The sequence below is a fragment of the Catharus ustulatus genome, chromosome 14 (assembly GCF_009819885.2).
Source record: "Catharus ustulatus isolate bCatUst1 chromosome 14, bCatUst1.pri.v2, whole genome shotgun sequence".
NCBI classification, from domain to species: domain Eukaryota; kingdom Metazoa; phylum Chordata; class Aves; order Passeriformes; family Turdidae; genus Catharus; species Catharus ustulatus.
The window spans coordinates 4,843,902-4,868,149 of record NC_046234.1 but is presented as its reverse complement, the minus strand read 5'-3'; the positions used below and the strand labels follow the sequence as shown (position 1 = coordinate 4,868,149).

At 48.1% G+C, this 24,248-nt stretch overlaps 1 protein-coding gene across 6 annotated transcripts in view; it reads left to right on the top strand.

Moving 5' to 3' along the window:
- ZMYM3 (zinc finger MYM-type containing 3) overlaps positions 1-24,248 on the top strand; it is a 33,303-nt gene that overhangs the window by 4,854 nt on the left and 4,201 nt on the right. For 3 of the 6 annotated variants that reach the window (XM_033072535.2, XM_033072536.2, XM_033072540.2), the window contains exons 2-19: positions 5,047-5,946; positions 6,622-6,665; positions 7,054-7,126; positions 7,919-8,210; positions 8,640-8,817; positions 9,186-9,398; positions 9,990-10,140; positions 10,670-10,785; positions 14,165-14,251; positions 14,571-14,721; positions 15,303-15,475; positions 15,903-16,068; positions 19,693-19,751; positions 20,286-20,454; positions 21,045-21,160; positions 21,312-21,486; positions 22,035-22,181; positions 23,848-23,951. In XM_033072535.2, the coding sequence (XP_032928426.1) occupies positions 5,061-5,946; positions 6,622-6,665; positions 7,054-7,126; positions 7,919-8,210; positions 8,640-8,817; positions 9,186-9,398; positions 9,990-10,140; positions 10,670-10,785; positions 14,165-14,251; positions 14,571-14,721; positions 15,303-15,475; positions 15,903-16,068; positions 19,693-19,751; positions 20,286-20,454; positions 21,045-21,160; positions 21,312-21,486; positions 22,035-22,181; positions 23,848-23,951 (3,300 nt within the window). In that variant the 5' untranslated portion in view covers positions 5,047-5,060. The other 3 variants (XM_033072538.2, XM_033072537.2, XM_033072541.2) reach the window with 3 other exon arrangements.

Sequence of the window (24,248 nt, the reverse complement as noted above, 5' to 3'; positions counted from 1 at the left end):
GTCTGCTGTAGATCTTTGTGATTTTTTTGAGATGGGTCTCCCTGTTTCTTTTCAGTGAACAAAATAGGTTTAGCACTGGAAGGTGTTTTCTAAACCATGGCTATAAAGCAGTGGGATTCTTGTGTCAGATTTTTTTTTTTTTTTTTAAACATCTCAACTCTTCCAGTAACTGTTATCAATTGTAGACAGTAGCCAAGAACGTGGTAGTGATGGTCTAACATGGCACTGTGTGCAAGTAGCACTGTATTGAATGTCATCAAGTGGGCTTTGTGCTCTTTGAAGACTGAGTTTGCAGCTCAGAGAGCTGCCTTTCCAAAAACAAGCAAGTAGCAAAATCCTTTCTTCTCCTTTCTGGAGAATTTTAACTGGACTGAAATATGGTCCGCAGCAGTGTGCTTAGTTTGTTGGTGATTCTTTGTACATTCATTTGAGTTGAAGTGAATTACCCAATACGTAATAAGGGTTTGCAGTGCTTGAATTTAGAATGCTATTGTCCAGATAAACTCAGATAAGTAACAGCAGAGAAGTTGGCTTCTGCTCCAAGTATAATATTGTTAATGAAGATATGTTGACTGAAACCATGCTGGTAGGACACGATACTGTTTTTTTAATGTTTTATTGATTGAACTGTGTATTGACACTGTAGTTTTTGTTGAGAAATACTAGGTGGAGCATTACTGTTTGTTTAAAAATTTGGCACAAAAAATTAGAAGCTTCCTCCAGAGCTCTGCTTAGGTCTTAGATGGGAGGTGGCTGAAATGTTGATTTAAGTGTCTTTTGTAGTTACTAGTTAATTATTTTCATATTTCATATGATCTCTAATAGTGAAAAAGATAATCCTTCAGCCTTCAAAAGTATTGGAAATCTAAATACTTATCCGTGAACAGAAGTCCAGGACAGATACCCAAGCAGTTGCTGTTCCTTGCTAGAAGAAACCAGTAACTGCATGGCTGTGGGATTTTTTGTGGGCTGTAAAGACTTCTGAGATATTCTCTTCATTGGAAAGGAGAAACAACAGCATTTTTCTTGCTGTCTGTTTTTAATTAAATGTTTGATGGCAGATCCTCGTTTCTGTGGGTAGGTCTGATACTCCCCTGCTAATGGTTACCTGAGTTACAGCACCACGGATATCTTTAATAAGCTGGATAATGTCCCAGGTAGTTACTTGGATGTGCTTAAGTGGCCTGGCAGAGATGTTGCAGTTTGAGCTTCCAGATCTGAGAGAAGATTGCACGTGCTCCTCTTTGGCAGAAAGAGCTGGGCAAGTGTGATAGTCACAGGTACTGGGTTTGGCAATCAGTGTCGTGTTCTGTGCCAGTCCTGCACACTTGGGGAGGGCCCTCAGCTGTCTCAGCACTTCTTTGGAAACACTTACTTGCTATCTGAGGAGCATTCTGCTGCAGACTGATGTGCAAGAGACTTGGCTCCTTCCACTTGTTCTTCCCAAGAATATATCTCTTATTGAATACTCCAGGGAGTACCTACTTCTAAGTAAGGAGTAAATTCCCAAATGGAGCAGTTACATGTGCTGCTAAGTGCAGGATTTCAGCACACTGCCTCCTCTTGGTTTGGCCAGGTCATATTGCACTGTACTCTACTTGCTACCATGGAAAAGAGGAAGATTTTGAGCAGACCAGTGACCAAACGCTGGTGACTGAGCTGTACATTAGCTGCTCCTGGAATAAGAGAGGTGATGACTTGAGGTAGATCATTTCAGCACCTGCCAGAAGCAAATAAGCTATTCTGTTTCTGTTGTAGAAAGTGAGAAAAGACTTTACCAGAGATAAAGTGCACGTTCTGTTTGCAGTTTAACTCACTGTGAAGCTCAACAGAAGGCCCAGACAAATCCGACTGCCCTGGCAGACAGAAGTAGAGCTTCTTACCTTGCTGCAGCAGAGCAGCTTTAATTTCTTCAGGTTGAGTTTGATTTCAGAGCAACCCACAGAACTGGAAAACACCATTCTTTCCTGTTTTGAGAGTCACCTTCCTCATTCTTATCAGCTGGTAGTTGAAAGAATTCATTGTCAGGGACATTCTGTGCTTTCCCACTCAGATTGTTTGTCAGCGTCACCTTGGGTCCAGCCTCAACTCTTAACTCCAACAGCTTCTGCAGATTCTTTTAAATGTATCAAGAGTTGGCATTCATCTGCCTTGTATCACCTTGGAGCTCTGCTGCAGCAGGTTGAAAATAAATAAAAGGAAAAAACTTCTAAAAACTAAATGTTAAACTGCAGGACTTAAAACCACTGGAATTTTAGGAGGTCCAAAGTTGGTTCAAAATGGGATTAGGTAGATTCACAAATGATTTGCCTGGTACAGACTCTTAACAGGGACACTGGCAGTGCAGTTCAAGCCAAGTGGTTCTTCAGCAGCTGAGCCCTTGATTGGAGGATGTGCTAAAGAGGAACATCCTGTTAATTGTGTTTCTTACACACTCTCCCCAGGTACCCATTCTTGGTGTGAATAGGTGCAGGATATTCAAGTACATGGTCCTTTCATTGGACTGACTGCAGCAGCTTTGCACATCCTAAGAAGAAGTTTTGTTTCCTTTTCCAGAACGTGTGAGCTGTTCTGCTGGGAGGATTCAGACAGAGCTGATGAGAGGGGACAGGATCTCGAGCACAGGGGACTGTGCTTCCAAACAGAGCGTGCGAGTGAGTGCTCTTACTGCAGCCTTGCCTCTGCAGAAAGGTCTGTCCCAGCCACATCCCAATACTTTGGAGTTGCCTTAATCTGCAGAATTTCTGTTATTTTTCAGACTTTTCTGTCGGTCCAGAATGTTGCCATTTAGTCAGAGTTTTATCTTGGCATTGTATCACCCAAAGTTTGAAAGCAGTGTTAAGGTGTACACTCTTAAACCAGATGCCTTTGGTCCACTTGTCGAGCACATGAGTTCCATGAATTGTTGCTTGCATTATGCTCTGGGAGGGAATGCCCAAATGGATTTTTTTATGCTACAACTGTTTCCAGGGTCTATTTCTACCAAGCAAAGACTAGGCCAGCTGAAAGTGGGAAATACTTCAGAAGCATCATCACCTCAGTGGTTCATTGCAAACTTGTTGCAAAGTGTCTGAGGTGATTCTGAGTGGTATGTTAGCTCTGTTAAGTATACCTATAAATAAATTTTCCTTCTTCATCTGGATGTCTTGAGGTGTTTTTGCTTATTAATACAGGGTCTGCTGTCTGTCTGTGAAACTGAGTGGGGGATATCTTTAAGCAGGAGACATTGTTCCTATTCTGACCAGCAAAAAAACCCCATGTTTATCATCTTGGGAGGATTCTCATCTGCTTCAAGTCCTTAGGACCTTTCTTCTTTCTTTGTTCCTATTGCACTTTGTTCTTATTTCTGTCAGCCAACCTAAAACATCCATTAGATCCTGTATTTCTCTGGAATTGGCTTATTCTAAAAGTTTTGTCTCATCTTGTAACTAAAAGTGAACAAAAAAACCCCCAAGTCTTTAGGGGTGAAACTTGCTAAGCATTTCTAAAGATTACATTTGCTTTAGTTTCTGTTTGTGATTGTGGGAACAGTGCTTTATCTGCCACCAGGAAGCAGAAAACATCATTGTGTATTTAGATAAAATAGGGAGGCAGTGGCTTTGATATCCAGTTGTTTGGAATTATTTCCTTAAATTCCTGCTTGTGTAAGTTTCAGAAGTTGGGTACCTTCTCTGTCCAGGTATGTTCTATTTAATTCTGAGCAAACCATTTGTGAGTGAGAACTTGGTTGTTCTTTCAGAGGGAAGGATATAAAAAAAAAAGTTAAAATAGCCATCATCAGTGAAATTATATCAGGTGCCCTCCTTCATTGATATAGATGAGTTATGCCCACTGTGAGCCCAAATAAACAAAAGTACCCTGACAGAAGTACTGTCTCATTCAGGCCTTAGAACAGTGCTAAATTTGGAATTTGAATTAGTCTGATAGGGAGGGATAGGTTGTTGCCTCATCATTTGATTCTAGTACCTTTTTTGTAGTGTCTACTTAAAGCCTGTTTGGGGACATGATGTTATTTCAAGTCTTAGACTGCCTTACCACTTAGAGATTCTAACTCCTTCTCCCTTCCCCTCTTTGTGCTTGTCAACCATTATCTCCTTGCAGGACTATAATTCAGTTTTAGACTATATTCCTTGCCTCAGCTCAAAGTCTTGACCTTTCTGTCTTGTGATAATCTCAACCATGAGGATCTGGGCTCTTAACTTTCCCTCTGAGGCTGGCAGTCTGCATCACACCTTCCTGTTCAAGTGCACTGTTTGTGCTTGCAAAGTCACACCGGTCTTTTTTCCTGACTCTGCATTGCGTGCTTGTGTCTATCTTGCTACTTGTTCTTCTTATGACTGCTTTTAACATCAGAGCTTTACCACTTTTCTTCTTGTCACCCTCCAGAACTCCTGCTAGTTCTAACTTAAGCTTTTCCAGTTATTCTATGTCTGAATATTAGCCTATGTAGTTTTGGGACTATGCAGTAGGCCTAGTTATACTGTAATGTTGTTTATATCTGTCCTCTAACAAGATTAATGCATGTTGTCATCCTGTATCTTGTTAAGACTCACACTTCAGGGCTTGAAAGGAGTTATTTCTGCCTCTATGTTTAAGAGATAAAAAGGTATTTTAAAAATTATAAGTGTCTTAGCTCCATATGAACAGATCAGAAGAAAGGAAGACCAGATTATTTGGATAGAGAAGAAGGCAGGGATGGGGATATTGCCACATCGATGTGGAGCCTCCTGAATTGATGCTTGAGGCATTTCTGATAGCCCTAATGTGTAATTTACAATAAGCAAGTTTCTTTGGTGTGCTGTGGGTAAGGTGTCTGAGGGCTGTAGAGTTCCCAAAGGTCTGTTATACCAAACTACTGCATCCTGCTGCTGACTTTTGTACCCTCACAAGTAGAGGTGATTTCACTTGCTGGTGTCTGGTATCTTGGTATAGCCTGGCAGCATTCCTGGGCCTTGTTTTACTCCAGCAGTGTTCAGAAGAGTGGACAGTTGATGTCCTATGTTAGACTGCTCTTCATTAACTTGCAAGTCTCTCTCTCATTTCCAGTTGCCATCTTCTAAATGGATTCCAGTGAATTTTCAGGATCTTTGGACCCCCTGTCCTTGCCTGACAAACCACTTATTGGTGATCTCCCTGCTGACATGGAGTTTGGTGAAGATCTCCTGGGCTCCCAAACAGCTTCTACCCAGGAAGTTTCAGTTCTTCAGCCTCCTGGCTGGGATCAGTCCAAGCAGATGACTGGAGATGAGGACTTAGACCTTGTAGTGAAAGCAGACAGCGTGTCTGAACTAAATAAATCGAATGACCGTGTTCTAGATAAACCTGGTGTCTTGGATATGCTGGAGAAACCTGGTGTCTTGGATGATTTGGGTAAAACTTCTGACTTGGTGGAACTGGATAAACCAGAGGGTCTGGATGGGCTGTGTAAGGCACAACCTTCCCAGGATGTGGAGGGTGGACCAGCAGATTCCTCTGCCCAGTCTAGAGAAGCTGTTGGTCCAGAAACAGGGAAAGAAGAAGAGGATGCACCAAAAGATCATTCTGGGGATGTAAAGGAAGATGATGCTGCTGCTGCTGTTCCTGCACTGTCTGGTGACAATCCCTCTGAATCACCCCAACAACCTGTCCCTGACTCCAGGGACCTCAGCAGTGCCCCAGCCAGGGAAGAAACCACAGCACAGTCTTCGAGTCCCACAGTGCCCCCACCCCAACTCAGTCTTAAACAAACAAAGAAGATGAAGTTGAAGGCACCAAGGAAAAGCTCACCTGTGCAGAAAGAAGGGCTGGCAGGGGAAGCAGAGGCACAACTGAGCCTAGACAACAGAACTTCAGCTTTGTCCTCTGAGCCTGTGGAGGAAAAGCGGGCAGAGGAAGGGGGTGATAATAGGAAGAACTCACTTAAAGAAAACACTGTACTCAAAGCACAGGAAGCCTTACCATCAACAGGTAAGTTGTTGGCTCAGCAGATGCTGGCTTCCTTTTGCTCAGGAGGTCATCCAGCTATGCAATGCTGAAGCTGGAATCTGCTCTGCATTCCAGCTCATCCCCTGCTATGGAAATAGCCAACTCTTCTGATGGTCTACATTTGGGCAAAGCTTCTTGTGTAAAGGGAATAATATTCTGGTATGCACAAGCTCTTGGTCTGGCTTTCATGGCTTTAACTGATTTTTGGTGCTTGTGGAAGCAAGGAGCTTCCCCAGTAAAGCTGTGGCTGCACATCAGCTTAGCTCATGCTCTTCATTGCTGGAGTCTCTGCTGGAACTCAGGGTCACCAGCAGGTGTTTCCAACAAGCAAAGTTCCTCTGCCTAGGCTGGCATCACCAGGAGATGCTCAGTCTTGGTCAGAAGGAGTTGAAGGTAACTGCCCAATCAGCCTGCCTCCCCCATACAGGGAGGTCTCTCCCTTACAGGGCTCCTCCCAATCTGTGTGTTTGGATCTGCAGCTGCAAGTGGTGGGTTTAAGAGCCTTCCACCACTAGAAGTGTACTTGATAGCCAGGACAGGCTGAGGCTTCATGTGCTGACTGACCCAAAGGGTGGCTGGATTTAGAGAACACCTGTGCTCTTCTGTTGGAGAAAAGCAAGATGTTAAGTGCAAGCTTCTTCTGTGCTTCTGTTCCAGGAGAAAGCATGTCTGGGAAGGCAAGAGAGCTGCCAGCTGAGAAGGTGAGGAGCATGAAGTCAAGTATGTATGGTACAGGAGCATAGAGTGAGGCTGGCTTTGTCCAGACTCTGTGAGGGACACTGGCTGTCTTGTCAGCCCTCTGGAAAGGAATTTGCACGACTGCTGTGACAGAATGATCTCTGTGCACTGCCACTATGCTGTAATGTGGCTTCAGTGTGTCCCTGCTACCCTCAGCTGTTATTCTCATAGGCCTAGTTCCCCCTCCTCTGTCTTGGCCAGCTCATCAGGTATCCATGGAGTTTTATCTGTTTTCAGCCTAGGTTTTGGGAAGCCAAATTCCAGAAGTTGGAACTTCACCATAATCTGGGAAATTTATCCATGGTTGTCTGAGCTGATAGTTAGCCTAACTATTTTCTAAATATCTTCTAGGAGCAGAAAAGAAGTGAACGACCCAGAAGATCAGAAGCTGCCAGGCCTGAAACTGTGAACTCCTCTGAAAGCAGTGAGTAATGGGGGATGGCAAATCCCTTTTTCAGCTAGAGAGAATAGTCCAGATCCATTGTGGGCAGGTAGTTCATGGTGCGAGTACAGTGGGAGCTTTGGAATTTCCATGTGGACTTCCCTTCCACCCAGGACAGGTCCTTTCAGCCCACAAGTCTTCATCCTGGGGTACTTGCCTTGCTTGCTCAGGGCATTTAGGTCAAAACAGGGAGTGTTGTAGTATTTTTACAGTGGTGTGTGGGCAACCAGGCACTAAGTAACAGAATGAGATTTGGGGGTGTTCCCAGGAAATCCATCTTCCATCTACTCACCCAGGAACTTTCTTCCTTTCTCTCTATGAGAGCAGGCTGTCTGAAGGAAGGTTGTATCTTGGAGATTTTCCTGGAGAGGTACATGAAGTGGCTGTTCTTTGATGTATTGAATGTCACCCTGCCATTCCCTAGTATTTGTGTGTTGCTCCTTTATTGCCTGCCTGTGCTAGAATCTGGTGATCAGCACATTCCCTTTCAGGTCTAAGGTAGAAGTTCACGCTTTTGGCTTCTGTTCAACCTTGGCATCTCATGACTTCCTAGATAGGAATTGTATTTAAGCCTGGTTTGTTTAAACACCTCTTGATTCATCTCTAGTTACAACTGAATTTCTTTTAAGGGTCCCTTTATCATTCCACCCAGACAGGAATAAAGTACGTAGAGGGACTCCCAAAAGGTGACTCAGAAAATCCCAGCGTGTGTCTCACGGCAGAGTTTCTCACTTCCTAATGAGGGGTTTCTGATCTTCCTCTGCTGCTTTACAGTTCCAGTCTCTGATGAAGACTCTGATGCGATGGTGGATGATCCCAACGACGAGGATTTCGTTCCTTTCCGTACACGGCGCTCCACTCGGATGTCACTGCGCGCGCAGATGGCCCAGCGAGCCGCCCGCTCCACCTTCACCAAGATGACGTGTGCCAACTGCCGGACCCCGCTGCAGAAGGGCCAGACTGCCTACCAGCGAAAAGGGCTTCCTCAGCTCTTCTGCTCCAGCTCCTGCCTCACCACCTTCTCAAAAAAACCGCCTGGCAAGAAGATATGCACCTTCTGCAAAAAGTGTGTGTTCATTCTTCTTTCCTCAGTGCTCCTATGGTTGTGATCCCAATCACCTGCTCCACAGCTCTCCTGCCAGTCCCCTTCCTATGGCCCTCATTCATCCACATCACTCCTGCCCACTGCCAGCCGCTGCCCCATGTCTTCTTTCACACACTGCTATACTATGCTCCCTACACCCCCTTCACATTCTTGCTTTCCCTGCCTGTCCCCAGACTTAGTGCCCCATATTCCAGCCTCCCTTCAAAACAACCTCCTGCATGCTCTGTCTGCAGACTCCACTCCCTTGAGCCAGGATAGAAGCTGCTGTGAGACAGTTCTTGACGACTTTTTGGGACACCAGAAAGTCCTGTGCATTGCAATGAGCCATTGTATCCCTTTGTGGCAGGATGTACATGTCCCTGCACTAACACATCCCCTCCTAATCCCCAGGGAGATCTGGAACACCAAGGACTCTGTGGTTGCCCAGATTGGTTCAGGTGGCTCTTTCCATGAGTTCTGCACCTCTGTCTGCCTTTCCCTCTATGAGGCCCAGCAGCACAGACCAGCACCTCAGTCTGCAGATGCCTCGGACACCAGCCGTTGCAGTGTTTGCCACAAACCTGGCGAGGTAAACAAATCCCTTGTCCTTCCCATGCCCTGAATGAAGTGCTTAGGACCTGCAGCTCTTAGTCTTGGTCAAGACCAGGCATTTGCCAGGTTTTCCTGTTGTGTGAGGCCTCAGCCCCTGAGCTGGCTTGGGCTCACTCCCAAGCTTTTCCTTGCCTTGAGGCTCACTGCTTCCTGCCACTGTGCTCTACTAGCTGCTTTTCTGACTTTTGGCAAGGGAAGCCACTCTGAGTCCCCACCAGCTTCCAGTATGGCACTTCCCAGAGTTTTAGTGCCTGTTATCCCAAGGGCTGTGCTTGTAGTGGTACAGCTGCATTGGAAGGAGGCAGCGTGGTGGTTTGAGGAGTCACAGCAGTGATGTCTCTGCAGATCCAGCACGAGGTCAGCAATGGGAACGTGGTTCACCGCATCTGCAGTGACGCCTGCTTCACCAAGTTCCGGGCCACCAAGGGGCTGAAAACAAACTGCTGTGACTACTGTGGACTTTATATCTACAACAAGGGCTTGCCCCTGGAGTACCTCTTCCATGAAGGCCAGCAAAAACGCTTTTGCAACTCTGCATGTCTCAACAGTTACAAGAAGGTGTGTGGGGGCAGCTGTCTGGAGTGGGGGAGTTTCTGTGGGCACACATCAACTTTGCTTGGTGTGACACAGGGCATTTTATTAAATAGCAGGTGATTCGAATCCCCTTGGTCTTTTATTGCTTACAAAGCAGTTCAAAGATTGCTGTGGGGAAACTCTGAAGCAGGCAAACAGATTTGATTTAATCTACATGGGGCCCATCATGGACCCAAGCATGGGTCAGAAAGTGAGCTGATGACAGAGTGACACTGGTATAGGTAGTTAGCATGGACTGGCTTCTGGATGTCTCCTTAAAGCTGGGCTAGACATGTCCTCTGTCATCTGAGCAGTCTTCACTTAACTGTCTTGGAAGGGATTGCCATATTCTGTATTCCTGCCAGGCTACCCTTGAAATGAGGAGTTGAAATGCCAAAGACAGCTTTTTTTGCTATTACCACCTGAATCTGGAGACTGTGAGCCTGTCCCTGGCATCAGGTGGTCAGTGCAGGAGAGCAGTCCTGTAGTGGGTACAGCAGTGGAGTGGGATGTGGTAGCTGGATGTTGCTACCTGTAATGGTCTCCTGGAAGCTCTGTTCTGCTCTGTGTTTGCAGAAGAACACTCGGGTCTACCCCTGCATGTGGTGCAAGACGCTGTGCAAGAACTTTGACATGCTGCCCAACGTGGATCGCAGTGGCAAGATGGGCCTGTTCTGCTCTATTTGCTGCACTACCTCCCACAAAGTGAAGCAGTCAGGCTTAGTTGGTAAGAGCACCTGTGTAGAGGGAATCATCACTTTTCCACTCTTAGTTCCTTCCTTAGTATTGTTTATTGCTTGTGGATGGGACTGAAAAGAAGGTAAAAAGCCTGGAGAAAAGCATCCAGTGAGACAAATGGAAGTACAGAGGGAGGAGCCCTTGCAGCATGTAGACATCGTAATACAGAGGGTAGTGTACATTGCTGTTCTTGAGAATGCAGGTAGCAGTTGCAATGCTGGATTGTGCTGGCATTTCCCTTTCCATTACATGGAGTACTGGGGTGTCCAGAAATGGGACAAGTTTTGTCCAAATTCCTACAGAGCCAGGGTCACTTCCTTGAATCTCTCTACTCTCCATCTATTTAACATTTTTCTCCTAGCAGAATCTGGTGCTCTTAGTGTCCTGGTGTTCTTGTACCTTGCTTTTTGATAATAGCTTGACAGACTGAGGATGAGTGAGTAGTTTGCATGCCATTCTCAGAATCCAGTCCCACATCTTGTGCTGCTGCCCTCACCAATTCCTATCTGTTTCCTCAGGTCCCCCTAGACCCTGCAGCTTCTGCAGGAAGAGTTTATCTGAACCCTGCTATTACAACAAGACAGACCGGGTTGTGTACCAGTTCTGCAGCCCCAGCTGCTGGACCAAATTCCAGGTACTGAAATATCCTTCATGCTGTGCTGGGCTGTGAAGCTCATGCCTCCTTTCACACTAAGCAGAGGCTCCACCTTCCTCGAGCTCCTCAGGGAGTGTTTCTAAGAAAGTCTCTTCTGGAGCACAGAGTTGCAGTGACTGTAATTGCTCAAATCCCAGTCTTGGCCCTATCTCCCACATCCTCCATTGGGATAAGGTGAGCTATAATTCATTCCTGTCTATCAGATTATGCCCAGTAGGAGGCCAGTGCAGAGCTGTGCTGCATCAGTGGTTTGAGATGGAGTGGCCTTATGAGAGCACAAACAAATGCACAAGTAAGCCAGCAAAGCACAAGTGTGCATCTGATGCTGGGTGAAAAGAGGCAGAGCTGCCCTCTCAGCCAGGTGTCACTGAGAAAAATAAGTCTTCCAGCATGTGATGTCTAAAAATTTACTACTAGCAGGCCTAGATACCTCTTGTTTAATAATCCTCAAAGGCTTGACTGGTGATTTTTAGTCGTCTGATATTAAGTTTGAGCATATGTGAGATGTCTATGGTATTAATAGGCAACTTCAAGAATATTAGTTTTGTACAGTTGCCAAAGAAAGTGACAGCCAGGAAGACATGAGAAACTAATGCCAGGACAAGTCTTGGGCAACTGAGAAAATGTAGAGAATCTGGAGGTAAGAGTTAGTTACTGGCAGTTGCAGCATTTAATTTTGAGATTTGGTTTGTTTGGGGTTTCTTGTTTTATTTGGGGGGAGGAAGGAATTTGGTTGGTTGGGTTTTTTTTGGTGCATTTATTTTTATTTCTTTTTGTTTGTTTATTTGGGTTTTTGTATAAATCTTTGATGTAATCCTTCACTGAGGTCACAAAAAATGTGAGTAGTGTAGCTATAGAGCTTTTAGCATTGTAGACTTCATAAGACTAGAATCATAGATCAGTTTGGTTTGAAAGGGACCTTTAGATGTCATCTAGGCCAACCTCCCCTGCAGTAAGCAGGAACATCTTCAACAAGATCAGGTTGCTCAGAGCCCTGTACAATCTGACATTGAATATTTCCTGGCTTAGGGCACTTAATCTGTGCCTGTGTTTCACCATCCTCATTGTAAAAAAACTTCTTTATAGCTGATCTCAATGTGCTCTCTTTTAGATTAAAACTGTAACCCCTTTTCCTATTGCAACAGGCTTTCCTAAAATGTGTGTCTCCATCTTTCTTATAAGCCCCTTTTAAGTATTGAAAGGCCACAATAAGGTCTCCCCAGAGCCTTCTCCTAGCTGAATAATCCCAACTCTCAGCCTTTCTTGATAGGAGAACTATTCCAACCCTCTGGTCATCTTCATGACCTCCTCTGGACTCGCTCCAACAGCTCCATGTCCTTCCTGTCCTGGGGACCCCAGAGCTGGAGGCAGCACTGCAGGTGGGGTCTGACCAGAGTGGAGCAGAGGGACAGAATCCCCTCCCTCCCCTGCTGCCCACAGGGCTTTGCTGCAGCCCAGGACACACTTGACTTTCTGGGCTGTGATTGCACATGGCTGGGTCGTGTCCAGCCTCTCTTCCCCCACATCCCCAAGTGTTTCTCTGCAGGGCTGCTCTCCATCTGTTCATCCCCCATCCTGGATCAGTACTGGGCTTGCCCTGCCCCGGGTGCAGCACCTTGTACTTGGCCTTGTTGAACCTCATAGGATTCCCATGGGCCACTGCTTGAGCTTGTCCAGGTCCCTCTGGATGTCACTCTGTCCCTCAGGCATTTCAACTGAACAACTCAGCTTGGTGTCATCTGCAAACTTGCTGAGGGTGCTGTCAATCCACTGTGTCCTGGTCCCAGTACAGGCCCTGAGATTCACCACTTGTCACTGATCTCCATCTGGACATTGAACCTTTGGCCATTGCTTTCTGGATGCAACCATCCAACCAAATTCCTCATCCACTAAACAGTCCAGCCATCAAATCATCCTTCTCCAGTTTAGAGAGAAGGGTGTTGTGGGGAACTGTGCAAAAGGCTTTACAGAAGTCCAGAGAGATGACACCCACAGCTCTTTGCTTCTTCACTGATGTAGTCACTCCATTGAGGAAGACAAGTAGGTTGGTCAGGCAGGACTTGCCTTTGGTGGAACTGTGCTGGCTGTGATGGTACTTCCTGTCCTCCGTGTGCCTCAGGACAGCTTTCAGAAGGATCTGCTCCATGATCTTTGCAGGTACTCCACAGCTCAGTTGTTTCCAGGGTCTTCCTTTCTACCCATTTTAGAAATGGTTGGAACTTACCCCCTTTTCCCAACTGGGACTTCATTAATTCACCTAACTTGAGTTATCACCTTATAAAATCAGCATTGTAAACATGAGTAAACTCCTTCATCGCCTGGATTAGTAACTGTCTTGCTGGCACGTGTCAGAACACACTTGTCAAGACAAAAACACTGAAGAGAGTGTTTCAAGATGGCTTCTTGGGGATCAGTGTTAAGCCCAAAGACTTCTACATCTTCATCGATCATTTGGCAATAAAGTCAAAGTAAGCATGATGAAATTTAGCAGATGAAACAAAAACTGGTGAAGTGTTAGCCCATGCTGCATTCAGGGTAGTCACAGAAAACAAAGCAATTGGATTCATTGACAAGGCTGATTCCTTCTAATGTGTGCTTAAACACAGTTTCAGTGCAAGATCCTGGGAAAGTAAGGAGTTTGAAAAGGCCGTGGAATTACAGCAGATAAACTATTCAGTTTAAACTATGAGCATCTCAGTTTACAGCCACACAGGGAAGGGTTAATTTATTGCAAGTACAAGCAGGTGAATATAGAGTTAACATTTGATGGCCAGGGAGCAGAAGAGCTACCTAGAATGATGCACATATAGGAAGGATGTTCTCCAATGTCCACTTCATTTTCAATGCTGAAGAAAAGTTGGAAGTATTCTGAAAAAAAAAAAAATCAATTTTGGGCTTGAAAAACGCTTGTACTGAGGTACTTGCAGTGTCTTATCTGAGGTTATCAGAAATAAAACCAGGAATGATTTTATTAATAAATACAGCCTTGTGGATAAGACACCAAATGCTAAATGCATTGTGGACAGGACACCAAATGCTGATTAATCTAGCAGAAAATGGGATGAGAGGCTGCTTGAATTCTTAAGTTGCATTATCTTGAAAATAGAAATCAGGCACCTGTGCATCAAGAACTTTCAGAAAAATCCTCAAAAGAGGTAGCAGAGCTCTCATTATGTAAGTTTTCAAAACCAGCAGTGTGGCAGCTTGAAAACTTGCCTTCCTGGGAAGAGCTGGACCCAGCACACTGGAAGCAAAGTGAAATTGCTCTCAAGAATCAGCGGCAGTGGTGGCAGTGTGAGTCAGGTGCCTGCTGCCCTCCAGGTGCTCTCCCCCCATGAGCTGTCTCTGTCTCCTGCAGCGCACCAGCCCGGAAGGGGGGATCCACCTCAACTGCCATTACTGTCACAATCTGTTCAGCGGGAAACCGGAGATCCTAGACTGGCAGGTGAGGACTTCCCCCAGGGGGATGTTGGGGTGGAGGCCTACACTGCTGAGAACCTCTGGGGTACATCCTCTCCCTGCTCTAAACAGAGCTCTTCCTGTGCCAGTCCTCTGAATGCCTTAGCTGCTGAGATGTGCCTGGAGACTGTGCTGAGTGCTGCACTCCTGATGTTCAGCAGAAGGGCAGAGGAGACCACTCCTGCCAAATCCTGTGCCAGGAGAGCTGGGGACTTGATTCAGGCCCATAGTCTTTCTCTTGCTTCCCTGAGAAGTGTGGGAACCTCCTGCCAGCCTGGCTGACCTGGCTGAGGTCTCTTTGGCAGGACAAGGTGTATCAGTTCTGCTGCAAGGACTGCTGCGAGGATTTCAAGCGGCTGCGTGGGGTGGTGTCTCAGTGTGAACACTGCAAGCAGGAGAAGCTGCTGCATGAGAAGATCCGTTTCTCTGGAGTGGAGAAGAACTTCTGCAGTGAAGGTACTTGGGGAAGGCATGGGAGAAGCAGAGCCCCCATGCCAGCCCATGCTGGGGGAGGAGAAGAGAGCATGGAGAGGAACAGAGGGGAGATTGTCTTAGCCAGGCCCTGGGGCAAGAGCCTTGCCATGTAGTGAAGGGAGGACTGTTGTGGGGATGGCTTGCTGTCCAGCCAGGCCCTAGGGCAAGATCTTTACCGTTCATTGTGTCCTTGGGGAGGGCTTTCTCACAGCTTTTCTCTCTCTGGGGGCTGGGGAGACAGCAGGTGGCAGCTCCGCTCCTCCTGTCATCATGCACTTCTACGCTCTTGCGTCTGGGCTGGCCTGACCTGGCCTTGCCCTGCCTGCTGGGTTCCTGCACACAGGAGGTTGGAGTCAGACTCTTCCTAGAAGCATGGAGGTGAGAGATGGCAAGTCCCCGTGAGGTCCCATCTTATCCCAGCCCCAGGGGCCAGTGCTGGATTGTTCCCTACAGTGTGTTGCGTGTGCTCTGTTGTCTCCACAGACCTGGATTCTGGTCATGTTTGGGTCAGGGAGGCCCCCAGTTCATCCTGGGAAGGTTTCACTCCTATTGTTTCTCCGCAGGGTGTGTGCTTCTTTACAAACAGGATTTCACCAAGAACCTGGGCCTGTGCTGCATCACCTGCACCTACTGTTCTCAGACCTGCCAGCGGGCGGTCACCGAGCAGCTGGAGGGCAGCACCTGGGACTTCTGTAGTGAAGACTGCAAAAGCAAATACTTGCTCTGGTACTTCAAGGTCAGTATTGGCACTGGCAGCTTGTGCTAAGTGCTGTGGTGGGCACAGCACCCAGATAAGTGGGCATTGCACTGAGGAAGTTCGCACTGTTGGAGTCTGGCTGGCACTGCTGCGGAGAACCTGGCACTGCTGGAGTCCTGCCTGGCAATGACGGGACACTGCTACGGGGAAGCTCATGTAGCTGGAGTCCCCAGCTGATCCTGCCAGACAGAGCACTGCACTGAGGAAGCTCACAGTGCTGGAACCGCGGCCAGTGCTGCTGTGAGAAGTTCGCACCGCTGGAGTCCCTGGCTGGCATTGGCAGGGCACTGCTGTGGGGAAGCTCACTGCACCTTGCGATGTGCACCTTTCACTGGAGAGTTGTGTTACACTCGGAGGGGGTGTGGTTAGTTACTCGTTGTTTCTCTCCTGCTGATGCGGGCTTTAGGCAGCTCGGTGCCATGCCTGCAAGCGTCAGGGGAAGCTGCTGGAAACCATCCACTGGCGGGGGCAAATCAAACACTTCTGCAACCAGCAGTGTCTGCTGCGATTTTACAATCAACAGAACCAGCCCAACCTGGACACGCAGAAGGGGCCGGAGAGCCTGCTGAACAGTGAGTAGGAGGGAGGGAGGGGACCTGCATAGCTCAGTCTGAGAGACTCAGGGAAGACTCAACAGCAGGGGGTGGAAGCTGCCTGCCTGGGACTGGAGGAGACGCTAGGGAACAATCCTGCACTGGCCCCTGGGGGGGAAAGGACGGAGTGGGACCTAATGGGCTTCTCCATCTCTAACATCTATGGTTCTATGACACACAGGGCCCAGACGGGAGGAGCCGGTGCCAGCGTGCTGCCTGTAGCTCACACTCTTAGCGAGGATACTCAGGGATTTAACATCCTCAAGTTGCCAGCGGAGAGCTCGATTTACAGGGTTAGGGGACAGCGTGGTTTGGCATGACAATCCACCTGCAGCCTCACACCACCTCCGAGCTGTGACCTTCTCAGATCTCATAAACTAATCTGGATTGGGCCAGGTCAGTGCTTGGATGGGAAACATTCAAGGACAAAGAAGGGTGCTGCAGGAAGTGGTGCTGGTGATGCTGTAGGTGGGCTCTCCTTCAGCCAGAGCTGAACCTAGAACGGTCTTGAGGGAGTACTGAGCTGCTGGAGGCACTGTGTCTTGCGATGTTAGGTTGGAGTCCTACCACTTACCCAAAGTTCACCGCAGCTTTGGGGAGTTGCCAACCCCGTGTCCCAGATAACCCCATTCTGCATCCATGGAGTTCCAGCTGGAGAGGAGATTTTTGCTGCCTGTTGCCCCATTTCCTATCGTTAACTCAAGCCAGTTCCTTATGGAAGATTGCAAAGTGCTTTGGGATCCCTCAGGATGGAAGGTGCTCCTAGTGACAGTGACAAGACACCACTTGGCCCTCGAACACCTGCAGTCTCATTCTGCTTGGTCTTTCATAGGCCACAATCTCCTGGTGACCTGGGGAACTAGTTAAAGTGCTTGCAGCTTATGGAGGGACTTGCTTCAGTGCATCAAGCTTCAACGCATACCTGCATCACAGGTTCAGGGCTTTGCTAGCCTCCCTGCGATTTCATGATGTGTAAAACCCTGGCTAGGGTGTGCCAAGGAGGGGAAACCAAGGCAAAGACCTTCACATGAGACCTCATCCTGCATCTCCAGACTCTTGAGGTTCCTCCCCGGACTGTCGTGCGCTGATCATAGGACAGGGGAAACTCCAGATGTTGTTGCTGCTTAGGCAGCAAAGCAGAGCTGCTCTGCCAGAAGCAGCAGGTTCCCTCAGCTAGGAGAAGCCCAACCTGCCGTCCAAGAGCCACACTCTGTAACAGGCTGTGTGAGGAGACAGCTCAAGTGGCAGCACAGTGGAGTGACCTAGATAAGGAACTCTTGGTTTCTGCTGCCACAGGGGTGCCCATGGGAATTCTGCTTGTTCTGCTGCCCAAGGGAGGAAGAGATGCGTGATGTGCTGGTCACCAAGTGATTCCACAGCCCTAGCCATGCTGTTCCATTTGTCCTCTGCTGTCAAAGCATGTCACTTTTGAGACATCTGTAACATGGCTTTTGTGACACAGTGGGCAAGCTCTACCTGCAGAGGGAAGCATGTTTCATGCTGTTGAGCCGTTGTCTTCTTGGAGCCATGGACCACAAGACTGAGAAGTACCTTCACCACCACCAACAACCGCGAGAGTCTCAGGCCTCCTCCACCACATCTCTGGAGGCCCCCACAACTCTGCTGCTTGGTATGTGGGGCATGCCACACCTGCATCTCTGTGCAACCTGTAAGGACTAAAGGAAGTCAAGGAAAAGCTCATCATCGGTTGTCAGTGCTCAGCTGAGCACGCGTTCCAGACTGCCTCAGCAGCTGTTGTGCTTAGTGGATGCTGCTGGTGGCCCTGGGCCCTCTGTATGCTCTGGCACGCCAGTGCCCTGGCAGATGTGGGTTAGCTGTGGACATCCTTGTCCCAGGACTGTGGCATACAGTTGAGTTTGCAAAGAAAGGATGCTGAAGCCAGGATCCACTTACATAGCTTTCTAGCCCAGCTGTGCTGTGCAGGGGATTTCAGGAGAACCAGCTTCTGTGTGGTCTCCTGTGGACCTGACAGCTGTGTTGCCAGCTTGCAAAAGACTACCTGGATTTCAGGCTCTTCTTGGACAGAGCTGCTTATTCTTGCTTACTCTCTTATAGCCAGTGATTGCCTGAAACCATAAATTCCTGTGATCCAGTGGCTGCTACCAATCTGGTGATCCTGAGAGTTCTTGTAGCTGATCATACAAGCGGATGTTCCCTTACTTGGAACAGTTCATGTAGTGTGGGATTGAGGAGCTTCTGCTTCAAAACTGTGCCCAAAGGCTTCCAAGAGGAGCGCGCTCTGTACTGGGTTGTCCAGCTGGAGAGGGTAGAAATCACAGTTGTAGTAGGCAACTGTGCCTTGGCAGCTCCTCTTGGTGTTGGGATGAGAATAAGAACAAGCTGCAGCTTTCCTGGAAGCCTGGATACATAGCACATAGCAGGAGAATCTTGTTTTCTTTAGTCCTAAATCTTTGGCCAGTGGGGCAATCATGTTTGCTTTAGATTCTTCTGCAGCAGAAATTGTGCTCATATGCCGTAGCTTGTCTTTTCTCATTCAGGCTATTGGTGTTTCCTACCTGGACCTGCTGCCCATCCGCTTTGGGTTGTCAGGGTGAGTTCTTGGCCCCTGAGACTGCTGCAGTTCCTATGGCTGCAAACTAGGGAGCTTCCTCCAACTGGGATTTATCTGTTGTCCCCTCTGGTGGTCAGCAAGTGGAGCTTGATGGGCCTCAAATTATACAAGAATTATCCTGCATTTCCTTGGGTTAGAGGAAGTCTTCACAGTGTGAATGTCCTCGTGTTGGACCTTTAGGAATCTGGGTTTTTCCAGAAGGACCTGTGTGTGTAGGAGTTGTGAATGGACCCGCCACTGCCTTTGGGTGCTGGGACCTGCTGCGGTCCTTGCAGGGGTCTCCATGCATGGCCACTGGTAGAAGGCAATTCTTTTTGCCAGCCACATGGGCAACCAGGGATCACTGGAGATGGGGATTAAGGTGCTCTGTTAGCTCACCAGCCTTTGAGGTGGGTGCTGGTTTTCTGCAGAGCACATGAGCTGGAATTACCATCCAAGACAGGGTGATCCTGTCACCATCTGAGACCAGCGTCTGCCACGTGCGCCTCTTACCTGCAGGTGATCCTCTCTTTCCTTAGGGGAATGGACTGCATCCCTAGGGCTGGGGCAAAGCTGTCTCTCTGCTTTCTGGGATTTCTCATTAATGCTGCTACTAGCTCTGTCACCTTCTTCCTAGGGATCTCGAAGCACTTTGCCAAGATATTTGTTGCAGGGATATGGAGGCACAGGGAGGGGCCAAGGCTCGGTACAGCAAGCCGATAGGCAGAGCTGGGATTAGAGCCCTGGATTCCTCTCTCTACAAGGGGCTGGGATTTCTCCTGACTTGCTGTGATGGGGAAGGGGTGGACTGTAAGGGAGCACAAAATGGGAATAACTTAATTTTGGAGTTGTAGTGTCTTTTGAGGTGTTAGGGCTAGAGATTGTGGAAACATTAACTGTTCCTGGAGTGGCCAGGAGCAGTTTCTGGGGAGCCTGTCCCTGCTCTCTGGCTGCTTGCACCTCCAGTCCCAGCAGTGGGACATGTTGGCCCAGGAGCTCTTGAACTTAAGAGTTGTTGATTTCTCTTACAGGTCAGACTTCAGAGCCAAAACCAGCTGTCCCATCCTCACAGAAGGCAGAAACTAACATGGTAAGACACATTGGAGGTAGGAGTTTGCAAGACAGACTGTCCCCAAAGAGAGGACAGTTCTGCCATTGCTTAGGGAGATTTCATTCTTCTACAACCAATGCATTTTGAGAAGTCTGGGTAGTGGGAGATGAAAAGAACTCTAGGAAGGCAGCATCAACGTATCTCATGCAAGGAGGAAGAATAACTGTTCCCCAGGAATCAATTATGAACTCCAGAATATCTTTACACTCTGGCTCCTCTGCAGTGTTTTCCTGTGCCTGGGTATAGTTGCCATCCCACTGTTCCCCTCTACCCCATGGGACAGGAGCCACCATTGCCAGACTCCTGGCACAGCAGAGGCAGCACACAGGTTGCTGCCTGCCAGGAACAGCTTGGCAGTCCTCCATCACGGCCTGACCATGGGAGTGTTCACGTATTGGGGACTATCAGGCTCCAGGAGGTGCTTTGGGAGTCATTCCATCTGCACCTGTAGTAAGGAAGAAATTGTGCTTGCCTTAGGTAGATGCTAACCTCCTGCTTTCTGCATTTCCCCAGCTGTCAGCAAAGGCCTCCTCAGCCCAAGCATCTCCAACTGTGCCGCCTCCTGCCCCACCTCTGGTTCCAGCCACGCCTCGGAAAAACAAAGCTGCCATGTGTAAACCACTGATGCAGAACCGGGGTGTCTCCTGCAAGTTTGAAATGAAGTCCAAAGGATGTCAGACAGGTAGGAAAACAAGACTTAACTGTAGGATTACAGGGGCATTTTGGAAAGGCAAGTAGCACATCCTTGCTCTGGACTGTGAATCCAGCCTGAAATGGTGCACAGAGTGGGCTGGGTGTTTTGTACTGTGCTGAGGAGTCTCTTTGCAGGTGCAGGGCACACATGACAGGACTGGGGGTAGGGAGCCCATTTCCATCACCAGCAAAAGGAGAGATGTAGAGAGCTCTGTAGCATGATCTACCTTTTATGGGACAGCTCCTGTTCGTCTGGAGATCATTAGCTTGTCTGAGGGCTGTCTTCTAAACAGGTTCTACTCTAGTTCCTCTTGGGCGTGTGTATGGTCTGCAGCATATGCAAGGCAACTAGATCTCTTAGCAGGGCTGTGTAAGAGCAGGATTTGTACTTCTGGCTAAGGCAAGCTTCTCTTGTTCCTGGCCTTGACTTGCTGCTATTCCAGCTCTGTCCCTGAGTCCTAGAAGCTGGTAGCTGGAAGGGCTGTGGTGCTGGATGGCTGGGGGCATGGCAGCATGCTGCAGAGCTGGGTGGAGGAACCTGTGGGATTAAGGTCACTGATGTATTTTTGCTCTTGTCAGAGGCTGACTGGAAGCCCCAGCTGGTTGTGTTGCCAATCCCTGTCCCGATCTTCGTGCCTGTGCCTATGCATATGTACTGCCAGAAAGTACCTGTGCCTTTCTCCATGCCTGTCCCGGTAAGCAACACGCTTCACCTGCTTGTGTTCTCCTCCTGTTGTGATCCTGACTTGCTGAAGTCTCCCTGCTTCTCTGTTCATGCTCTTCTCTTGCCTCTGCTTTTATGTCTACTGAGTGTCAGTTTTCTGCCTGGTGTGCTGATGTCCACAGGTGCCTGTGCCAATGTTCCTGCCCACCACACTGGAGAGCACAGAGAAGATTGTGGAGACCATTGAGGAACTGAAGGTGAAGATCCCCTCCAATCCCCTAGAGGCTGACATCCTGGCAATGGCTGAGATGATTGCAGAGGCTGAGGAACTGGACAAAGCCTCCTCAGACCTGTGTGGTAGGTTCTGACATGGCTTGGTCTGGTCCAGCAGCTGGGATCAAGGGGGGCTTGCCAGCTCTTGGAGCTAAAACACCGGCCAGGATTGTGGCTCTCCCAAAGCCTTTGAAAAGGAAGCAGGGAAGAGCAAGTCCTCAACATCTGCTGAGGAGGTACCAGAAGGGAAGAGCAGGGAGCAGCGTTTGTCACTCTCACTTTTGGGGGTGCCAGTCTTATGGCACATATGCAGCTCTCTTAGTTTATTTGGGTGGCTGTTCAGATTCTTCCCTACAGCATCTTCCGTGATAGAAGAGGTAGCTGCATGCAGCCCTGGTTTTGCAAGTTTTTTCACTTGGGGGCTGCATTCCTACTAATTGCAGTGATGGGGGTTGTGGCTGGGGAGACAACAACCTTCCAATGTTTTGCTGTGCAGGTAAAGCTGGACAGCTCAAGTATTGTGGAGCTGCTCTGAGCAGAGGGACCCTGACTTCATTTTTCCAGCTATGACAGGGAAAACAGACAAAAGACTTTCAAGAAGGTTTGGCTTATGATCACCTTTTTCATTTCAGACCTGGTGAGTAACCAGAGTGCAGAGGGTCTCCTGGAGGACTGTGATCTGTTTGGACCAGCACGGGACGATGTGTTGGCTATGGCTGTCAAAATGGCAAATGTACTCGATGAACCCGGCCAGGACCTGGAAGCTGACTTCCCTAAGAGTAAGAGCTGGGTGACACAGCTGTGCAGGGCTGCTGAGAGTCCTCCCACTGCCCTCCACGATTATAAGCCACACCATTTTGACTAAAATTTTGGTCCGAATGCAAAGTGTGGCTTATAATCAGGTGCGGCTTATATATGGACAAAGAACAAAAAGTTGCTGTTTCAGTTTCTCAGCAGACACCTGTCCTCCAAAGGCAGGAGCTTCTCTTTGAAATGGAGAATGTAAACCCTCTCCCTCCGAATTATTATAATTTTGAAATCAAGGGGCTTTTGGGCAAAAATATGGGAATTAGGAATAACAGTTCTTTTCTAGGGAAATTAAAATAGAAATACAGTACTGCAAAGAAACAAACTACAAACCCTGACAGAGTCAGAGTACAACCTGACACCCTGTCAGGCAGGGTGTTGGCAGCAGTCCCATTCCATGGTGGCTGCATCCTCCTGCAGTGACAGATGTGGTTCAGTTGGAGCAGTGCTTCTGTACAAGGTGCAGTTTCCCTCCAGAGGTCCAGTGGTGATGTGGAGAAATCCAGTTTTCCTCTGGAGTCCAGTGGAGAAGGGGGCTCCCTTAGTGTCCCAAAACCTCTGTTTTTATCTTGGTAAGAAATGTTGAGCCCTTCCCCCTGGCTAGAGCAACTTCCAATGGGATGCAGTAATTTTATCAGTCCCACAGTGGGACTCAATGGGCCATTAGCAGAAAATGACTCGCTGGAGGAAGGATGGGTTGTGAAAAGATAAAGAACAATGCCCTGCCTGGTTTCAATGGATGGCCCCTTAGCAGAATATCTCCCATGGAGATAAGGATTACTGCCCCCACCCTCAACAGATGGTGATAGAACAGATACCTTTTATCACACTCTGTATTGTAACGTATGGCTTATAATCAGTTACGGCTTATGTATGGACAAAGAATAAAAAGTTGCTGGCACCCGGAGATGCAGCTTATACTCAGTGCGGCTTATAATCGTGAAATTACTTACTTATCTCCCCATGCGCTCTGACTGACCAGGTGTGAGAGCCCTGCAGTGACTGCTTGCAGCAGGGGTGGGGAGACCACCACTTCTGAAGGATTGTGCGTTTGTCCAGACTAAACTTTCCTGCTGTGAACATAAGACTTAGAGAAGGGGGTATGAAAAAACTGAGTTTAACAACGTAAAGAGCAGGGCAGCAGCACTGGTGTGTTTGTGAATGATGATTCTAGAGGATCCAGCAGGACAAGAAACCTGGACAAGGCATGGCATCCTGAGAAATGGCAGAATTGCAGAGTGTCTGTTAACAGAAGGTGGAAGAAGGCAGGGACTTGCAGGAGCAAGTAATGCTGAGGCAAGATGGTAGCAGCAAACAACAGAATTGAGGTGCCTGTGCCAGGCTGTCTACAGGCTGTACTGGCCTAGCACCAGGGATTGAGGAATGTTCCTCATTCCTCAGGTTTAAAAAATAAACAAACTGTTAGAGAGGAAAATGTAGGGTTCTGGTTATCCTGAGAAGTTTTATCATTGTGTGCCAGAGCCATATTTTCTTTGTTGGGCTGTGGCTAAAAGTTCGTGGCAGGCAGTGGTAGAGGATGTGAAGTGTTCCCTCTTCATTTTGCTGTAAAAATCAGGCCAGCACAGGGGGCAGGATGAGAAGTCTCAGCTGAACCCGTCTTCCTGTGTTTCCTTTCAGACCCTCTAGACATCAACCCCAGCGTGGATTTCCTCTTTGACTGTGGGCTGGTGGGACCAGATGATGTGTCCACAGAGCAAGATCTGCCTCGAACTGTCCGTAAGGTGAGTTCTCTGTGGGTACTGCCTGCTTAAAGCCCTTTGGGTTTGGAGTGGGAGCTGCCACCTGGGATGTATGAGGTGAAGTGTGCTAGAGTCTTTGGTGTGCTAGGGAGGTTGTGCCCTCTCCCTTCAGGCCTGCAGGCCACTCCTTGAATGAAAATACTTGCTTGTCACTTCAGAGGAGCTTTGAATGCTACAAGTCATGTGACAGCTGGTCTCTTTCTTGCCTGTGACCCTTGTAACTAATGAGCTTTATTGGCTTGGCTACCAGCAGAATGGTGCCTGCTGCCATGGCACACT